This window comes from Halichoerus grypus, chromosome 12, assembly GCF_964656455.1.
Source record: "Halichoerus grypus chromosome 12, mHalGry1.hap1.1, whole genome shotgun sequence".
NCBI lineage: Eukaryota > Metazoa > Chordata > Mammalia > Carnivora > Phocidae > Halichoerus > Halichoerus grypus.
Window position 1 is genome coordinate 22,825,428 of NC_135723.1, and position 20,063 is coordinate 22,845,490.

Genomic DNA, 20,063 nt, shown 5'->3' on the forward strand with positions numbered 1-20,063 from the left:
TGTGGGCTCGATCCTAGGACCCTGAGATCATGACCTAAGCCGAAGGCAAACGTTTAACGACTGAGCCACCCAGGCGCCCCAATAAATGAATTATTTTATTGGTGTTTTAGTTCAGTGCTATTTTCACACACTCTGTCACATGCAGTATATTTATGAATAAGATTCCTTAGTATTTTACAACGTTTCTCAATTAATTAATTTCCTAGTAATTAATTTCACCTAGAGACAATGGAATTGGTGGCCAGGAAGTTAAAATGAAATTACATGTGTAGATACTTCCATTTCATATAGTTAAATGAGCTTTGGTGCTACCCCTACTTCAAGCACTATTTGGACATTAATTTTGATGTATTAAAAGAATAAAATCTTTTGCTTAGGCCAGCATTCAAATCTTATTCTAAGATTAATGTATTTAACATACAAGCATTTAATATGTTCTGGGGTACAGAACATTACAAATATTAATCTGATCATAATCTTATACTCACAGAGCTTACAGTTTAGCCGGGGAAATAAGATGTATACTCTTTATGTATTTATCATAAAGAGAAGTAAATGGTGTTTTAAGAGTGCATATAAAATCTAAAAAGAATTCAGAAGGGAAAGATTATTTTTGCATGAGAGGGATAAGAAACTTCGAAGGACCTAGGACTTAAAAGATGGGTAAGATTTGGAGGCTTGTTTACTGAGTGTGGGTATTATCCTCATATTACAGAAGATGAGACAGGTTAAATATATTCATTGTCATACAGCTAGAAAGTGGCAGATCCAGAATTTTAATTCAAGCAACTAACTGTAAAGCTGACCCTGTTTTGTTTTGTTAGGAAATATGACCTTACTTGGTATCTTTTTAAAACATTTGGGTAGAATTTTTTGATGTCAATTTTTTTATGTACAAAGTTTTCATGTTTAATGGACCACCTTTGTTTTATTTATACTACACCAGAGATGAGTATTGCCATTGGGTATGAAACTTTAAGTACACTACTTATGTAGACTTATTTTAATAGAACATTGGAAGCTTGAAGTAGAAAGCGTACCATGCTGTGCTGCGCTTTAAGAAAACTGGATATATAAAAATTCAAACTCAAATGAGATGTTTATTTGTACACAAAAGTGTTCTTATGTTTTATTATATGAAAAATGCAGTCATTTCACATAAGAACTTTATTTTGCCCATTTCTCAATAACATAATTTGTCATGTAAAAAAAGAAATGATTGGAGTGATTGCAGGTATTCCAGAAGTGCATTAACATTTTATAATTAAATTCATCCCCTCTTCTCTTTTCTTTGTAGTTATATACATTTTTTTCAGTGATTGTTACCTAATTCCTTTTCCCCCGTGTTTCTGCAAGTGTTTAGATTGATAACCTTCTGTAAGTCACAGTCACATACAGTATTTTGTAACGCATTAAGATACTATAAATAACTGAAAATTAAAATCTTTGAGCAAAAAAATACAGAGATTCTAATTAAATATGTAAGATGTATATGTGTATAACTGGGAGGGTCTTTGTTAACATGGATTAAGAAAATCATGAGCAATCTTTTCTATTCCCTTTAATTTTTTTAGCATTTAATTTTCTAAAATCTTTTTAAGTTTTTATTTTATTTAAGTAATCTCTACAACCAACGTGGGGCTCAAACTCATGACCCTGAGATCAAGAGCTGCATTCCTCCAACTAAGACAGCCAGGTGCCCCTTTAGCATTTAATTTTTTAATAGGCAATACATTCATATAATCTCTAATAAGTATGAAATAATATATAGTAATGTTTCTTTCCCATCCATTTCCTATAGCTATTCATTTCTCTTCTCCACCAATAACAACAACCTTGTTCAGTTTCTCTCCCAGAGATATTTTATGCACATGTACAAGAAAATGCAAATATATTTTTATTCTTAACACCATCGGTAGTGTATTACATACACTGTTGTGTTCCCTGCTTTTTACACTTAATATGTATTTTGAGGCATTTCCATATCCCTATATGAAGAGCTTCCTTACTTGTTTTCAGTTATATCATATTTAATTGTATGAATGAAACAAATTTAGCCAATCCTCTATTAATAGACTTTTATTTGCAGTCCTTTACTGTTTTAAACAATGCTGCAGTAACTGACTTTGTGCATAATATGTCATTTCACATGTGCCGTTTAGAGGACAAATTTTTAGAAGTACACTTGCTGGGTTAAGGGGTTATGTGTATTTGTAATTGCCAAATTACCCTCCTTAGGGCTTGTATTAATGTTCTCTTCTACCAGCATTGTATTGAAGTTTTGGTTTTCTCACACCCTCACCAACATCCCATTTACTTTTAAATACAATTTTTTCCCCTAACCTACTTTTGAGAACCTTATTACCATAGAAAATAGCATCATAAATGTGGGTAATTTAATTTCGGCATTGTGACAAGGCAGAACAAGATTCTAATAAGTCTTTTCATCTTACTGAAAAAAATGTGTATTCCTGTTTTAGGTCTCTAATACTGTCATTATAAAGTTTAGTAGTTTTTCAAAGAAAACAAAAGATTCACTATTCTATGTTAAATTGTCTACTCATAAGATTATTTCAAATGCTGTATATTGAAGTATATCATAACAAGAATATGTTAATAATCTTAAATAAGTTCTGTGATTTAAAAAAAAAATGTTTTGTTGCTTAAACCTCAGCATCACAAGTAGCAAAAGTAAAATGGTGAAAAAGTTAAATGTTACCAGACTTTTTGTTCATTTCATTTGTAGTCAATAATTCGTTGAATAGTAAAACCAGAATGCCTTCAATATGTCTTTAAGCTTGGAAGAAAGTAGGCTTCTTTGAAATTAAATTTCAGCAATGTAGTTGAGTAGTGAATTTAAACAATTCACAATGCTGACTTTCAGTGCTTCTGAAAGCAGGAAGTGTATTACTGACACGCAGAAATATTCCAGCCCAAAGAACATCCCTACTGCCATATGTGGTAAGAATTTGTCACTAACTCACAAACCACTTCTGTAATGCAGTGAATAAGCAGAATTGGTCTTTGTTGGACATTTCCAATTCAATATGAAAGAACTTTGTTTTGCAGTGTCTTATAAGTAATTATTAGCTTATGCCTTGGAAGGAGCCTGGCACATCATGGGTGCCCAAGGTTTATTGAGAGAAGGAATAAAGAAACTTGTACATAATCTTTTAGGCATGATTTACTTGGTTTTAGGGACCCATAGTTAAACACAAAATGTTGAATAAGTTAAGGACTGAGTTAAATATTCTGACTCAACTTATTAATGATTTCTTTAAATAAAATTGCTTACTTTTATTTTAGTGTCCCCTTTCAATGCTATTTGGAAAATTAATCTTATGTTTGCACTTATGGTTAAAAAAAAATTATCCTTGGGGTTAATTATTAAGGGATAGGGAGATACTGTGAGCCTAGAGAACCAGGAAAATGAGCTGTAAGGAATTGGGGTTAGCAGAATTCAATACAGAGCTATTTATAAATCATTAAAATTTTGAAAATATTAATGTTTTTATAAACTTGAATTTTTTTGTTTATATTTTAAGCGATTAAGAAGATTGTCTACCAAATATAGAACAGAAAAGATTTATCCCACAGCCACTGGAGAAAAAGAAGAAAATGTTAAAAAGAACAGATATAAGGACATACTGCCATGTAAGTTTGAAATGCCCTCATAGAATGATTAGAAAATGTTAATTAGCGGCTTGTAGCCTAAACTAGTTTTATTCTTCCTAATGCGTTTGATTGTAAAGGAGTTAGTAATTAACTTCCCTTTACAGTACTCTATAAGATAATTCGTAATTGTGCTTCTTGTTTTTCCTTCTGAAAGTACTTGTTTACTTTTTTCTTTAAGCATCACAATTACTCTGATACTTACTTTTAAATACAAAAAAAATCCAAGTAAGAATGTCTTTTGTGCACTCCCTGTTCAAAGAAGGTATTTTGTTAAAATAAAATAGATAATTCAGTAAATATAATGGAATAAATTTTATAAAATGCTAAAAATTCTAGCTCTTATCTATTCACAATTAGAACCTTGATTGATTAATTATGCATGAAAACATGAACCATAAGGTGATTCAAGCCTGCATATCTGCTTTCTCAGTAGGCTCAGTATGTGTCTCTGAAGAGTATACCTTAGACTGACAGCATTATATTATAATAATATAATTATATTTTTAAAAAGCATGGTTTTTGGCAAAATACCTTTAACTCTAAAAGCATGCATACTTAAGTGTGTTCCTATTTTATACAAAAACTTTACATCGTACATGCTATCTCTTAAAGCTGCTAATAGTCTTTTTCTTTGGGCGCCTGGGTGGCTCAGTTGGTTAAGTGACTGCCTTCGGCTCAGGTCATAATCCTGGAGTCCCTGGATCGAGTCCCACATCGGGCTCCCTGCTCGGCGGGGAGTCTGCTTCTCTCTCTGACCCTAACCCCTCTCATGTGCTCTCTCTCATTCTCTCTCTCTCAAATAAATAAATAAAATCTTTAAAAAAAAAAAAGTCTTTTTCTTTTCCTTCAACTGTCTTGAAATAGCTACATTCCATGGCACCATTCCCTCAACTCTCATTTGTTGTTTTCCCCAGCCTTAAGTTGAGATATAATTGACAAATCTCATTAATTTTTAAAGGTTGTTCTCTCTAAAATGTCTTTGATAAAGTTCTCAGTGACTTTATTTGTGCCAGATTTAGTAGTCTTTTTTCAGTGCTTACTCCTATCTGTTAACCATTTTTATGCCATTGACTAGTCTCTATTTCTGAAATTTTCTTCTTCCATGAAATCCTTCTTTCAGATTGGCTTATCCCTCTCTTTCTCACTGTCTTCTTTGCATAAATTTAATCCTTCAGCTTTTTCTTGTTGTTGTTCAACTGTATTCTCAGCTGTGGGATCAGTGGGTGTCCAGTATTAGCAGAATTACTAAGTGGCAAGTGTACATAGTATAATGGTGAAGAGCTTTGGCTCTGGAAGTTCAAATCCTAGCTCTACCACCTGCTATTTATATGACTTTAAACTCATCCTTTCTGTGCCTTTTTTCTTCATCTATAAAATGCAGATTAAAATAATCATACTCTTTATGATTATTTTGAGCATTAGATAGGTTAGTGCATGTTAAAAAGCTTAGAATTATACCTAGCACATCGTAACTAAACATTCAGCTTTTGGAAAATACGGTGCACTTTCTTACCAATCCCCCTCAGAATGGTGGATGGTGTGGGTTTCTGGACAGTTTTTATTAAGCAAGATAATCTCAACATACTCTTAATGTACTCTGGAATTAATGCATATACTTTTAAAGAGATACATCTGGGAAAATGAATCTTAAACAGCTCCAGCTTTCTGTTTTCATGTGTTGTGTTTTATTCATTCATTTTACAAGAAGCTTTGAGCAAATACTGTATGCTGGGGATGCAGCAGCAAACAAACTCAAAAATCCCTGCCTTTATGGAGTTTATATTCTAGTGAAGGGGGAATAGACAGTAAATACAAATAACATATATGGTCTCTCAGATGGTGGTTAGTGGTATTGAGGATAATACAGTGGGCATGAGGCACACAGAGACAGCTGAGACTAGAAGGGGGGAAGCTTTACAATTTTAAATAGAGATAGAGGGAGACATTAAGTGGTGTGCTATAAAATTGGCCCTCTAATAAATAAAAACCTTAATTTGTGTTGTTTGTTAATTTCTGTAGTAAATGGATTATTTGCCATAATCAACACAACGAAACTTTGTGGTAGGTACTAGTATATGCCATTTTGCAGATGGGAAACTGAGACAGAAATTAAATAGCTTGTCACACAGCTAATAGAATCAATGAAAATTTAAACTCAGGTGATTTTTGTCCAGAGCACTAGTTCTCAACTAGGGTGATTTTGCCCCTAGAAGAGACAGTTAGCCAATGTCTGGAGACATTTTGGTTGTCACAACTGGGGTATGGAATGGCAGGCTGCTACTGGCATCTAGTGGGTAGAGGCTAAGGATGCTGCTGCATCCTGTAATACAGAGGCTACAGCCTCCCCACAAACAAAGAATTAACACAAGGCCAAAATGTCAGTAGTGCTCAGGTTGAGAAGCCTTGCCCTAGATCCTGAGCTCTTAATCATTGTGCTATAGTCAGACTGGCAGTGTCTTTTTTCCTTTTAAGTTATTTAAGGTTTGATAAGTCAGTTTCCAATAAATTTCTAGTCATTTTAATTTGGAAAATCATATTAAAAGTAATTGGATTTAGAGATGTATATTTACTTACTGTCATAAAAATAATATAAGTTGTCAGTTTCCTTTGCATGTTTAGCATGTCCAGTGCTTCCAGACACAGTATTTTTTTAAACAGCTTTATTGAGGTATAATTTACATACCAGGTATAATTTAAATATACAATTCAATAATTTTTAGTAAATTTATATAGAGTTTTGCAACCATTGATACAATACAGTTTTAGAGCATTTCTATCAACCCTCAAATGATCGTTTATGCCAGTTTGCAGTCCTTAGCCCCAGGCAACCACTAATGCTTTCTGTCTCTAGATTTGCCTATTCTGGAAATTTCATGTAAATGTAAGTATACAATATGTAGTCTTTTACGTCTGGATTTTTTCATGAAGCATGTTTTTGAGGTTCATCCATGTTGTAGCATCTATCAGTATAGTTCATTCCTTTTTATTGTTCAGTAATATTGCATTGTATGGATATATCACATTTTGTTTATCCATTCACCAGTTGATGAACATTATGAATAATGCTACTATGAACATTTCCATACAAATCTTTATGTGGACATAAGGCTCTCTTTCTCTTGGGTAGATAACCCAGGAATGGAATTTCTGGATCTATGGTACCTTATGTTTAACTTTTTAAGAAACTGCTAAACTGTTTGTTAAAGTAGCTTTGTACCATTTTACTTTCCCACCACCAATATATGGGGGCTCGTTTCTCCACGTTCCTTTTTACTGTCAGTCTTTTTGAGTATAGTTACTCTAGTGGGTGTGTAGAGGTATCTCTCTGTGGTTCTAATGTGCATTTCCCTAATGACTAATGTTGAGCATCTTTTCATGTTCTTTTAGCCACTTGTATATCTTCTTTGGTGAAAAGTCTCTTCAAATTCTTTGTACTTCCATTAGATTTTTTTTTTTTTTTAATTCTATTGAGTTGTGGGGTGCCTGGGTGGCTCAGTCGGTTAAGCATCTAGCCCTGCATTAATCTAGCCCTGCATTGGGCTCCCTGCTCGGCAGGGAGCCTGCTTCTCCTTCTCCTCCCTGCTTGTGTTCTCTGTCTCTCTGTCTCTCAAATAATTAATAAAATCTTTTAAAAAAATAATTCTATTGAGTTGTTAAAGTTCTTTTTTTTTTTTAAGATATTATTTATTTATTTGACGAGAGAGACAGCAAGAGAGGGAGCACAAGCAGGGGGAGTGGGAGAGGGAGAAGCAGGCTTCCCACTGAGCAGGGAGCCCGATGTGGGGCTCGATCCCAGGACCCTGGGACCATGACCTGAGCCGAAGGCAGACGCTTAATGACTGAGCCACCCAGCGCCCCGAGTTGTTAAAGTTCTTCAGCTGTCCTAGATACAAGTCCTTCTTTACATATATGGCAGACGCTTAATGACTGAGCCACCCAGCGCCCCGAGTTGTTAAAGTTCTTCAGCTGTCCTAGATACAAGTCCTTCTTTACATATATGGTTTTTTCCTCCCAGTTCATGGCTTGTATTTTTATTTTCTTAAGGTGTCTTTTCGTTTTCTTAAGGTGTCTTTTAAAGTGTGCAAGCTTTTAATTTTGATGGAGTCCAATTTATCAGTTTTATGGATCATGCCTTTGATATTCTGTCCGTGAACTCTGCCTAATTCGAGATCACAAAGATTTTCTGTTTTCTTATTTTTCTTCTGGAAGTATTGTAGCTTTAGCTTTTACATTTAGGTCTATAATCCATTTTCAGTTAATTGTCTGTATGTAGGATTGTTCTAATACCATTTGTTGAAAAGACTGTCCTTTCTCCACTGAATTGCCTTGGTACCCCTGTTGGAAATCATTGGACCATAAATGTAAGGTTTTTTTTTTTTTTCTGGACCCTTAATTCTACTACACTGTTGTATTCTTAAGCCAGTATCATACTGTCTTCATTATGGTAGCTTTGTAGTAAGTTTTAAAAGCAAGAAGTGTTAAGGCCTCCAACTGTGTTCTTATTTTTTAAAATTTATTTGGTTCTTTTGGTTCCTTTGCATTTACATATAAATTGTGGGATCAATTTGTCAATATCTGCAAAAAACCCTTAATGGATTTTGTAAGGATTGCATTGAATCTGTGGATCAGTTTGGGGAGAATTGCCATCTTAGACCATATTGATTCTTCCAATCTATGAACATGAATTGTCTCTCTCCATTTATTTAGATCTTTAATTTCTCTCAGTAGTGTTATTTGGTTTTTAGTGTACAAGTCCTGTGTTTATTTTTTTAAATTCTTTATCTGAATGAAAATTTTTTTTAAGATTTTATTTATTGTGAGAAAGATAGAGCAAGCACGCACAGCTGGGGGAGAGGCAGAGGGAGAGGGAGAAGCAGGCTCCCTGCTTAGCAGGGAGTCCGATGCAGGGCTTGATCCCAGGACCCTGAGATCATGACCTGAGTCGAAGGCAGGCGCCCCTGAATGAAATTATTTTATTCTCAAATTCTTTATTACTAGCACATAGAAATGCAATTTATATTTTTGTATTGATTTTTTTTAATCTAGTGACCTTCCTGAACTCATTTATTAGTTTAGTAGTTTTTTATGGATCCTTTAGGATTTTTTACATACTGAGTCATTTTATCTGGAAAAAAATGAGAGTTTTACTACTTCCTTTCTGATCTGAATGCCTCTTTTGCCTTGTTCTACTAGTTAAAACCGCTAATACATTGTTGAAGTGGCAAGAGCAGACATTTTTGCTTTTGATCCATTAAAAGTAGTTTCATCATCGTTCAAAGATTATATGGGTTTTTCTAGAGCTATCTTGGAGATTTGATTCATTTTATACTAGAGTACTGAGGCCAGTTCCAGAATTAAGAAATATCTAGATACTCTTATGTCAAGAATGATCTGTGCTTTGTCTGCTAAGAGGACTAAAATCCAGCTGGCTAGCCTTTAGAAGTGATGGATCAGGGCGCCTGGGTGGCTCAGATGGTTGGGCATCTGCCTTCGGCTTGGGTCATGATCCCGAGGTCCTGGGATCGAGTCCCGCATCTGGCACCTTGCTCAGCAGGAAGCCTGCTTCTCCCTCTCCCACTCCCCCTGCTTACGTTCCCTCTCTCACTGTCTCTGTCTCTGTCAAATAAATAAATAAAATCTTAAAAAAAAAAAAAAGTGATGGATCAGTGTAATACACATATTGTAATTTAATTATGAAGATTCTTGTTTTTCCCTGAGACCTAGGATTTAATCACTAGGAAGTTTCGGTTTCTTCAGAGGTGACAGTATTTAAATATTTTCTTTTTGTTGCCATAGGTTGTTGATGTTTGTTTGGGGGAAAAAATGTTGTGTAGAGAGCCTCCTGTGTGGCCAGTCTTGGTTTTATCTGTTTGGAGTTGGGTTCTTGGGAGATTATAAAGGCAATCAGCAAAACCATGGAGAGGAATGATTGTTTTAATTTCTTTAATATTCTTTAAGTTATACACGTTTATGCTTAATAGGAGCACCAATGAAAAATCGAAAATACACGTGATGATGTGTTACGTTACATAAGCAACCTAACGTTGGTTTTTAAAATTATCAGTAATATACTGTGATTATTTGGTATAAAGCAATGACTACAAAATTTGCTTGTGCTTTAGAGTTTAAAATAAGCCATTTTTCTGCCCCATCTTGAAGTTACTGAATCAAACTTACTACAGAATATGGTACTCAGAAGTCTTGTATTTTAATTTGCTTTTTCCAGCCCCCAGGTGTTATATGATTAGAGACAGATGAAATAAGATTGGCAAAATGTTGAAATTATTTAATATCACACTGTATGTTAATTAACTGGAATTTAAATAAAAACTTAAAAATGTTGAAATTATTAAAACAGGCTAATGGATATATGGGGATTCATTAAGTTATTTTTGTGTATGCATAAAATTTTCCATCACAGAATATTTTTTTAAAAATTACCAGCTTGGATGTAACAGCCTGGTACCAGTATTGACTGTCATTTGGGAGCCACTGTTCTTATTTGGGTTCACAATCCCCAGAAACATTTACTGAGGATCCAGTGGTAAACCAACTACTGTACAAAGTCCTATGTTTGAGATACTTTAACTGGAGGCTAATATGCCACATGAGTAAAGGTAATTAATTGGGACTCCTCATTACTGGCAAACATGGTGAGAGGAAGCTTCGTGTGGTTACTTAACTGTCATTATCCTAACTACTGAATATTCCCATTTACCAGAAGGTCAAGTGAGATGAGAACAGAGCATTGGTAAACATGTAAACATTCTCTTTTCTGGAAACACAGAAAAGAGATAACATGATTTTAATTGGAAGCTAGTATGTCTTTCTTCTGTATCTCTTCCTACAGATTTTCAAAGATTTCACCAAAAATTAATAAAATCAGCAGAACTGGGTGGGCCTTAGTACTAATGTATAAAATTTGAGTCATTGACAACTTAGTTATTCATTAGTTGACTTTTAAGGGTTTGCTAAAAAGTTTTATTCATGCCTGTTACCATTTCTGTATTTGTCTTTTTCTAATTTTAATTGCCTTTAATATTCATCATCCCTGGATTAGAAAGGACCGTTATAATGATAATGGCATCTTACATATTAACATGCTATGGTTCTTTCCAATCTGGATACTTGTGAATATTAGGCAATCCTACTGCTTTAGGATTTCCTAGGCTCAGAGTATCTTCCCCCAAATATTTATTACTACAAATGGAAAGATAGTAACTTTACAGTGGGAGACAACCAGGCGACACCATATTAACCAAGTATTCAAGGTTAATATCACAAATAATATGGAATTGACATCATAAGCCCCTTGGTGTGTCTTCTCACTGAGAAGGACACATCATCATTCTCTGGTGTTCTTGCCAAAAATGCATAAACCTCATTCCAATCATAAGAAAAAAAAATGAGTCAAAGCAACTTTGGTAGACTGGAACAAACTAAGGAGAAATAGTAACTACATGTAATGTGGGATCCTGGAAAGAGAAAAAAATTTTTAAGAATCAACACAAACTGGAACAAAACTATTTGCATTACCTATGACTAAAGACTCATTTTTCTTTTTTTCATATAAATCGGTAGTAAAACATAGACATTGGTAAAAATGTGCAAAGGACATAAAGAAACAGTATATGGTAAAAGAAATCTCAGTAATCAGTTAACTATGAAAAATGTGCGACCACTTGCATAGTTCAAGAAATACAAGTGTGATTTTTTTACTTTTTAGAATGTCACCTGTTAAAAAGTATAATACCCAGTCACTCTTACAAATAGCATTTGTACTGTGTAAGTTAGTATACACCTTTTAGAAGGCAAATAGCATTTCTTCTTTTAGGAACTTACGTTTTACCACTGGTAGCAGTGAAAGCAGATACATGTACAGCAGTGTTCAGTGTGGTAGTGTTTTTAACAGGAAAAAATGGTCCATCAGTACTGTAGCTGGTTAAATAAATGATGAAACATCCATATAATGGACTTTATGTAACATGTGAATAAAATAGACCTGTATTATATTAGCTCTGGGAAGAATTCCAGGATATAGGATTAACTGAAAAGTGAGATAACAGAATATGGGATCATTGCATTTGCAGTTTTCAAAGTATGTAGGTATATGCATAAAAATTACTTCTGGAAGGAAAAAAAACCTTAATAGTGTCTTTGTTGGGAAAGAGAGACCTGGACTTCAAGGACAGGGGAAGATTACTTTTCATTTTATACCTTTCTTTAAGGGGCACCTGGGTGGTTCAGTTGGTTAAGTGTCTGACTCGATCTCAGCTCAGGTCTTGGTCTTGGAGTCATGAGTTCAAGCCTGCACTGGGCTCCATACTTGCATGGAGCCTGCTTAAAAAAAAGAAAAAAAAGCCTTTCTTTAAAATCTGATTTTTAAAAATTGTATACATATTACCTTTATTTGAAAGAATAAAATTGCAATTTTATAAAACTAATGAAATTTATATTTTTGAACTTTTTTGTAAAGATTGTTTTTTTACATTAATTTGGCCATTACCTAATAATATTATTGTCAAGTGCAGTATTTAGCACTTTTTATGCATCATACTTCATGTGTCATAATTTACTTAATTTTTATAATTTCTTGTAAAATATGAAAGCTGCATTTCCTAACAAGAATTTTGGCAAATGAGCTTGTACATTAGTGGTTAGTGTCCGCTACCTCATATGCTTGTTAAAAAACTGCAGAGGCTTCGCCCTGGGCTCTTGTCTAGCAAATCTGGGATGATGCCCAGGAATTTGTATTTTAAAAGAGTTCCTGAGATTATTCTGATTACAGCTTTAAAAACACAGCTTTACATCATCAGATTTTTGTTTTTATAGACTTATTTTCTATAAATATGATGTTAGAAATTGTTTTTTAAAGAAAATATTTTTGAGCTATATGGCTTATTAGACCACATGTCTACCAACAGGACATAATTTATGAAATCCTTTTTTTTTTCTTACAGTTGATCACAGCCGAGTTAAGTTGACTTTAAAGACTCCTTCTCAAGATTCAGACTATATCAATGCAAATTTTATTAAGGTATGTATTAACTTCAAATGATATTTCTCTGCCCTACTTAATGTCTTCCTACATACTAGTTTTATTAAAATTTTTTAAATTGCCTAAATATACCAATAGCAAAAACAAAACAAAACAAAACAAAAAACAAAAAGAAAACCATAGCCCTGACACACTCTTTATGTGGTGTCCTTCTAACCTTATTCATAAAGATAAAAGAGTTTTGCTTAGTATCATGATAGTTGAGATCGCTTTCTGTTTTTTCTTTTTTTACATTGAAGGCTTATAAACAATACACTAATTGTTAAATCATCTTCTCCATTGTCCCTTTGGGTTTGTATACACAAATGTATATACGTGGTTATTCCTTGTTGTTGAACTCTATAGGTTGTTTCCAATTTTCTTGATGGTAATAATTGCAGTGAACATTGTTATTCTTTTGAATAATTTCTTAGGATAAATTATCAGGGCTGGAATTACTGGGTAATACTGATTTAAAATTATAGAATATAAGTTTAGATTAAAACCTTTTGAAAATTGTCACTGTGTTTTGAGTGGCAACCCAAATGAATACAAGATTAAATACAGCCTTTATGTAGATAACCATTTTTGGATACTCTTATATCGAAAGCAGTCAAGTTCTTGCATAGTAGTTATCAATAGACAGATTCAGACTGCTACTTGATTAAATAAAAGACTACTTTGTTCCATTAGTTATTCTGTTTTTGAATGACAGTATAATTTCAGTTCTTTTATATATGGTATTTATAGATATTTTTAAAAAATATTTTGTTGACAAAAATATTAAGGTGGTACGAGTTACACGGTAAAATTAATATTACCCATGTCAACATTAAACAGTCAAGGTTTCAAATAAAAACTTTTTTCCCCCAAAAAATTTTATTAAAATTATGGCAAAACCCAAAATTAAGAAGTTAAACAAAAACTAATATGTAGGTGGTTTCCTGTTTAGATGTTGTCAATGTTGATATTCTTTTATAAGGACATTTATTAAAAGTACTAGTTTTGCGGGGCACCCAGCTGGCTCAGTCGGTGGAGCATGCAACTCTTGATCTCAGGGTTGTAAGTTTGAGCCCCACATTGGGTTAAAGATTACTTAAATATAAAATCTTTAAAAACCAAAAAAAGCTCCAGTTTTTAATTCTACTTAGTAACATTGATTTATTGTTTGATTCAATTATGTGCTAGTTTAGTATTTTAGTCTGTTGTCTTATTTGGTATATTCCCAGGTTTCTTATTAGATATGTATATAGTAGGCACCCAATAAATCTTTTAAGTTGAGTAAATAATTGAAGGTAGCTGTGGAAGAATGTAGCTAAGAAAGAACTATCAGGTAGTTTTACTATTGTTTTTAGAATCAAAGCATGCTTCTTTATGTTTCTTTCTAGTTAGCTTTGTTGACTAGGTATTGGGGCTTTTTTTTAAAGCCAGGTAAATAGTAATTTGTAAATTAGCATAAGGCAGTTTATTTATCAATTCTGTGTGCCATGTCTAATAAATACACAAAAATAGGATATTGTTTGGAAATACTTCAGGTGAAAAGAGAAGTATTGCTAATAAAATTTGAAACCTTAGAATTTAGGTAAGGAAATATTTTTAGTAATTGTAATAAATATGAAATTTCCTTTTAACCATTTTAGGGTGTTTATGGGCCAAAAGCGTATGTGGCAACCCAAGGACCTTTAGCAAATACAGTAATAGATTTTTGGAGGATGATATGGGAGTACAATGTCGTAGTAAGTAATTTAATTTTCATAATCTATTTTGAGAAGTATTATATGTAATGACATAGGATGTTTTGCTGAATAAGGAATGAGAAGACTTTTTAGCCATAATGGTATGTTAATTATAACTAATGTTTACTAAAAAGACCGAAACTGAAGTCTAGGATGTCTCATTCAAGTCTCACAAATTAGTTGAAATATTTTAAGAAGAGTGTGTGATAATACTTTAAATCTTTTCCTCAGTCAGTTAACTAAGAAGATACCTACCAAGTAAGATGGATTAATAGATGGATAGAGGGATAGCTATGTGATAGAAGAAGAGTGAAGTGTTAATGGTAGAATATAGATGGTAGCTATACAGTGTTTACTGTAAGATTATTTCAGCTTTGCTACATGTTTGAAACATTACATTATAAAATGTTGGGATGAAGAAGCAAATCTAATAACCTTTTTGTTTAAAGACAGTATTAAATGCATTCAACTTTCAGATAATTTTATTAAATATATTTAAAATACCTTGGGTAAATGTTTGGTAAATATCCTAAAGGGTGATATTTTAATGTAATTTCAAAAGTCAGAGGCCAGTCTATAAGGATCATGAAATTTAATTCAAATTAAATACATTATGTTAATTGAAGCCAATTTAATTTGTTGCTATATAGTTATCCCTTGATTGTAAGGTGTGATTTTGATCATTTCTTTAACTCCTACTTTTAATATTAAAATTGCTTTGACAGGCCAGGTATAATTTTACTCAGAGTAAAAAGTAATTCTTGAATTCATATTTTATTTAAAAAGTAAAATTGTGTTTAACTGATACAGTCTTTATCTCATCCCATCTCCTATTTCTTTTTAGATCATTGTGATGGCCTGTCGAGAATTTGAGATGGGAAGGGTATGTATACCTATTAACACTTAAAGTAATTGTGGAGGATCCTTTTTATCACTTCATTTCTAGGGATATATGGTTCCTGGTTCTTTATTATATTCTGAGCCTAAGTAGTTAAGGTAGATACTTCTTTTTTGTGTTCTGTTACTGGTTTTATTTGATAAAAGGAACATCATAATCTCTAAAAAGCACATAAACTTTTTTTTACATTTCATAAGTATGTTTTATGATACACTTAAAATAATAGATACTGTATTATTACTTAGTCTTTCGAAGTTTAATGGTGTTGTAAGTAGAACACTATTTATGGACTACAGTAGAGAGGAATAAATTGAACAAATGAAAATTAATTCAATAAAGTAATTTTGATTAATTATATCAATTTATAGCTGGAATATTCTGATTTTTCTGTCTGAGAATACCACTAAAATTTTTTGTTTGTTCATACTATCTTCAAAAGCAAAGAGAACAAAATTCCTTAATCTGAAATTTTTAACATTGGTATTTTTATACTCTGCAAGTAAAATTAGTTTTAAAACCATGTGATCTCCTGCAGCATCAAGACCAACTAAGTCTTTTTTTAATGTTGGTGGTGCTAATATATTTACAGAAAATAGGTATTAAATAAAACTTAAGTGTGGTCTTCTATAAATGTGACACATCAGACTTAGAAACAAATTATGTGGTGATTCGAATTTTCCTTATACTAATGTGGTACATTAGTTAAAGTAAAATTTTTTTAAATCTGTTTCAACCATCTCCTCACCTACCCTCCCCTCTGGCAAAAAAGTTGCAAAACTTCTTGTTAAATTTTTTTCGGTAAAGGATATATTGCATAAAGCAAGATAGTGCATCTTTTAGTTATGTGAGACATTGTACTACATAAATCATTGGGAAACCAATGTATTGGTGTATTTTAACTAATAATTTTTGTCATTCCTCCCTATTAAATCCTTTACCAGTAGTGGAAGTATTAAGTAATATTGGATAGAAAATTAATAGTCTAAGATTAGAAAATACACAAACCAATAAATTAAGTAATTAGGTTATCTGTTTAAGAATTGACAGGATATACTTCAATACCAGTATTATTAATTGTTTGTATTAGAAAATTTAAATTTCACTCTCCTACTGTTTAAGTTACTGTTAAGGTTTAGGATTTATTCCTCCTTTCATTTCTGTTAATGTTTGCCACTTGTATTTCAGTAATAATACTTGATGGAAAAAGGTCATACTGAGTACAGAATTTTTGAAGCTAAAGATTCTGTGATTCATAGTGTTTTGTTAGTAGTAAACTGTCAGTGAGTTAGGACCTATGAATTTATTTGATGAGCTTGACTGATTTTGACCTAATGGAAAGAACATAGATAATGAAATCAAATAAACCTACACTTTACTAGCATTTTGACCATGGTGCAGTGAACTATACCCTCTGAGCTTTAGTTTTATCTATGAAACGAATGTGATGATTATAGATTATGCATGTATGATGTTTAGCACATAGTTTTTGGTGTCAATTGTTTATTAGTTTGTACCTGGAATATAAATACCAATATATTCCTTACTTAGTTACGACCTGGAAAATTCTTCTTATAGCAAGTAGAGTGTTCTTTCTACTATCCCACAGATTTTATACCTAATGGGAATTCAGCTAGATATTATAGAGATTGTCATTTTACAAACATTAAAACTTGCCTGGCAACCCTTTATACTAAACAGACTTCTTGTGCCAGGTGCTTTGTTTTTTTAAAGCAGTGTTTCTTTTCTAGAGGAGGATCTTTGGAATCTACTCTGTTGACCAAGCAGATAGCAATGAACTGCTTAGACACTTATATTAATAAAGTTCCTTTGAGTAACCTTGGAGAACAAATAGTAGCTTACCTTTAAGAACAGTTGGATAAGTGTAAGCTCTTCTAACACTTTGCCTACTGATGTCAGTTTTTCTGTCTTCTGGGAAGAGCAACAAGCTGAACACTAGGGCACAGAATATTTGTAAAAGTTCAGGAAAAACTACCATATGGATTACTTACTGACTTTTTTTTTTTTGGACAACAGAAAAAATGTGAACGCTATTGGCCTTTGTATGGAGAAGAACCTATAACATTTGCACCATTTAAAATTTCTTGTGTAAGTACTTAGTTATATATATATATATATATATATATATATATATATATATATATATAAATTATTCAGAAAATTGGGATGCTAGACTGATGAATAATTATAATATGATGTGAACCCAGTTTTATATAAGCCAAGCATTCAATATTTCCATGTATACTTAATTATAATAAATATATATTAATAATAATGTTTGTTTTTGGGGGCCCCTGAGTGGCTCAGTCAGTTAGGTGGCTGACTCTTGATTTTGGCCCAGGTCATGATCTCAGGATCCTGGGATTGAGCCCCACATCAAGCTCCATGCTTGGCAGGGAGTCTGCTTGAGGATTCTCTATCTCCCTCTCCTTTTGCCCCTCCCCCTTGCTCTCTCTCTCTCAAATAAATAAATCTTCAAAAAAATAATAATGTTTGTTTTTATACTGCTTTTAAATTTAAAAGCTTTGAAAATGACTTCATAAATGTGTAATTTCCTTTTACTTTATTATTTTAATTTTCTGTTAGTCTTTGTATATAAGTCGATAATAAATGTTGTATATAAGAATAAACAGGGTAACCTAGCTGTGCTTTGAGTGATCTATTTAGAAATTGGTATTAAAGTTGGGGTGCCTGGCTGGCTCAGTCAGTGGAGCATATGACCCTTAATCTCAAGGTAATTGGCATAAAGTAGTAGTTTCAAACTGAAATGGGAAAGAACCTTGATGACTGAAGTATAGTGTATCTTGTTAATCTTTCATATGTTTGTTACGCTATCCAGAAGTTTTGTAATTATATACAAAGATGGTTTTGAGAACTGCTTGATCCTATATGGCAGATAATTTATTATGAAACTTAAAATATATACCTATTTAATAAGCTCTAGAAATGAGTTAAATTCAAGTTCTAAAACTAACGCAGCCAAATCTGAGAAAATGAATTAAAAAACAAAAACAATGAAGGAAAAGCAAAAAAGAGAAGTAAAATATAAGTGAGCTTTTAGAATAGAACCAACAATTTGCTTTTGTTACACCCAATGGCATCTTTTTTTTTTTTTTTTTAAGATTTTATTTATTTATTTGACAGAGACACAGCGAGATAGGGAACACAAGCAGGGGGAGTGGGAGAGGGAGAAGCAGGCTTCCCGCTGAGCAGGGAGCCCGATGGTGGGGCTCTGTGGGGCTCAATCCCAGGACCCTGGGATCATGATCTGAGCCCAAGGCAGATGCTTAATGACTGAGCCACCCAGGCGCCCCCAGTGGCATCTTTCTTAATCACCTGAAAGAAATATGTTGTCTTATTTACTCAAACTCAAAGATTATGACTGAACATAGATGAAAATTAAATAACTTCCCTTTATTAGTTAAGGTTTTCCAGAGAAATAGAACCAGTAAGATATGCATATATAAAGAGAAAAAGATTATAGGGAATTGGCTCATAGATCATGGAGGCTGGCGAGTCCAAAGTCTGCAGGGTGGTCAACCAAGCTGGAGACCCAGGGAAATTGACAGTTTAGTTCCAGTCTGAAGACCAGCAACCTGGAAACTAGGAGAGCTATTAGGGTAGCAGTTCTAGTCTAAAGGCAGGCAGGCTAGAGACCCAGAAGGGCTGATACTCACTTCCAGTTTAAAGACAATCTGCTGTAGAACCAGGAAGAGCCAGTGTTGCTAATGAAAGTAGTATATTGGAGAATTCTCTCATTTGGGCAAGACTGGTCTTTTTGTTCTAACTGATTGGAAGAGGGCCACTCCCACTATAGAGGCAATCTGCTCTACTCAAAAGTCCACAGATATAAATGTTAATCTTACCCAAAAACACATTCACAGGAACATGAAGAATAATGTTTGACTAAACATCTGGGAACTCCCATGGCCCAGGCAAATTGACACATGAAATTAACCATCACATTCTCCATCGCACAATGACTTGTTTCTAACCTTGTTTTCTGTGGTTAAGTAAAATATAATTTCTGTGATTTCATTTATCTCTGGTGAGTTAAAGAAGTCCATAATTTTATGACTTACTTGTACTTAATGGCTTTTAAATTCCTCTGATGCATACACAAAATTTATTGCTTTCTAAGTTGATGTAGAAAAGGACTCAAGGTGTTTACACAGTCTCCTTTATAAATGCAATGTGATTTTTGTAATGTTAACTATATCTCATAGTTGAATTGCCTGGATTTAATAAGCAGCCAATATTCTAAAGTTCTGGTTAGAATTAACTGTTTGTGGGTTAAATATAAATTTTAAAAATCCTACTGCATTTCATGTTATTTGGAATGGATTAAAAACCAGTACATAACCGCTTTGTGTATTTCTATGAGGGAAAACCTCCCTCCTCAGCAATCCATAAAGTATTCTACAATATTAAGTCCCTGGACAGTTCAGGAAACCTATTTTCTGTGCCGCATAGTTGTGTTGAACATTTGTAAGTTTAAATATAATAAGATATCTGTACTAAATGTTATAATTCAAGTGAAAACAAATAGTGCTTAACATTCAACAACTAAATGAGTTGAAATTTTTGAAGAGTTGGGGTTCAAGATTAGTAAACAACATTTAAAATAATGGAAGAAAGAAAGAAATAGATTATCATTTGGAAAAACATGATTTGACTTTTTTGGGTGATTTTTAAAATT

The 20,063-nt window shown here is 33.0% G+C and overlaps 1 protein-coding gene and 1 long non-coding RNA gene across 7 annotated transcripts in view; one reads left to right on the top strand and one right to left on the bottom strand.

Moving 5' to 3' along the window:
• PTPN12 (protein tyrosine phosphatase non-receptor type 12) overlaps window positions 1-20,063 on the top strand; it is an 86,596-nt gene that overhangs the window by 34,290 nt on the left and 32,243 nt on the right. For 3 of the 4 annotated variants that reach the window (XM_078060061.1, XM_078060060.1, XM_078060058.1), the window contains 5 exons: window positions 3,546-3,654; window positions 12,636-12,712; window positions 14,353-14,448; window positions 15,293-15,331; window positions 17,381-17,452. In XM_078060061.1, coding sequence (XP_077916187.1) covers window positions 3,546-3,654; window positions 12,636-12,712; window positions 14,353-14,448; window positions 15,293-15,331; window positions 17,381-17,452 — 393 coding nt within the window. The remainder of the gene's footprint in view (window positions 1-3,545; window positions 3,655-12,635; window positions 12,713-14,352; window positions 14,449-15,292; window positions 15,332-17,380; window positions 17,453-20,063) is intronic. The other variant, XM_078060059.1, reaches the window with a different exon arrangement.
• LOC118528457 (uncharacterized) overlaps window positions 1-20,063 on the bottom strand; it is a 134,710-nt gene that overhangs the window by 26,841 nt on the left and 87,806 nt on the right. The gene's annotated exons all lie outside the window — the stretch shown is intronic.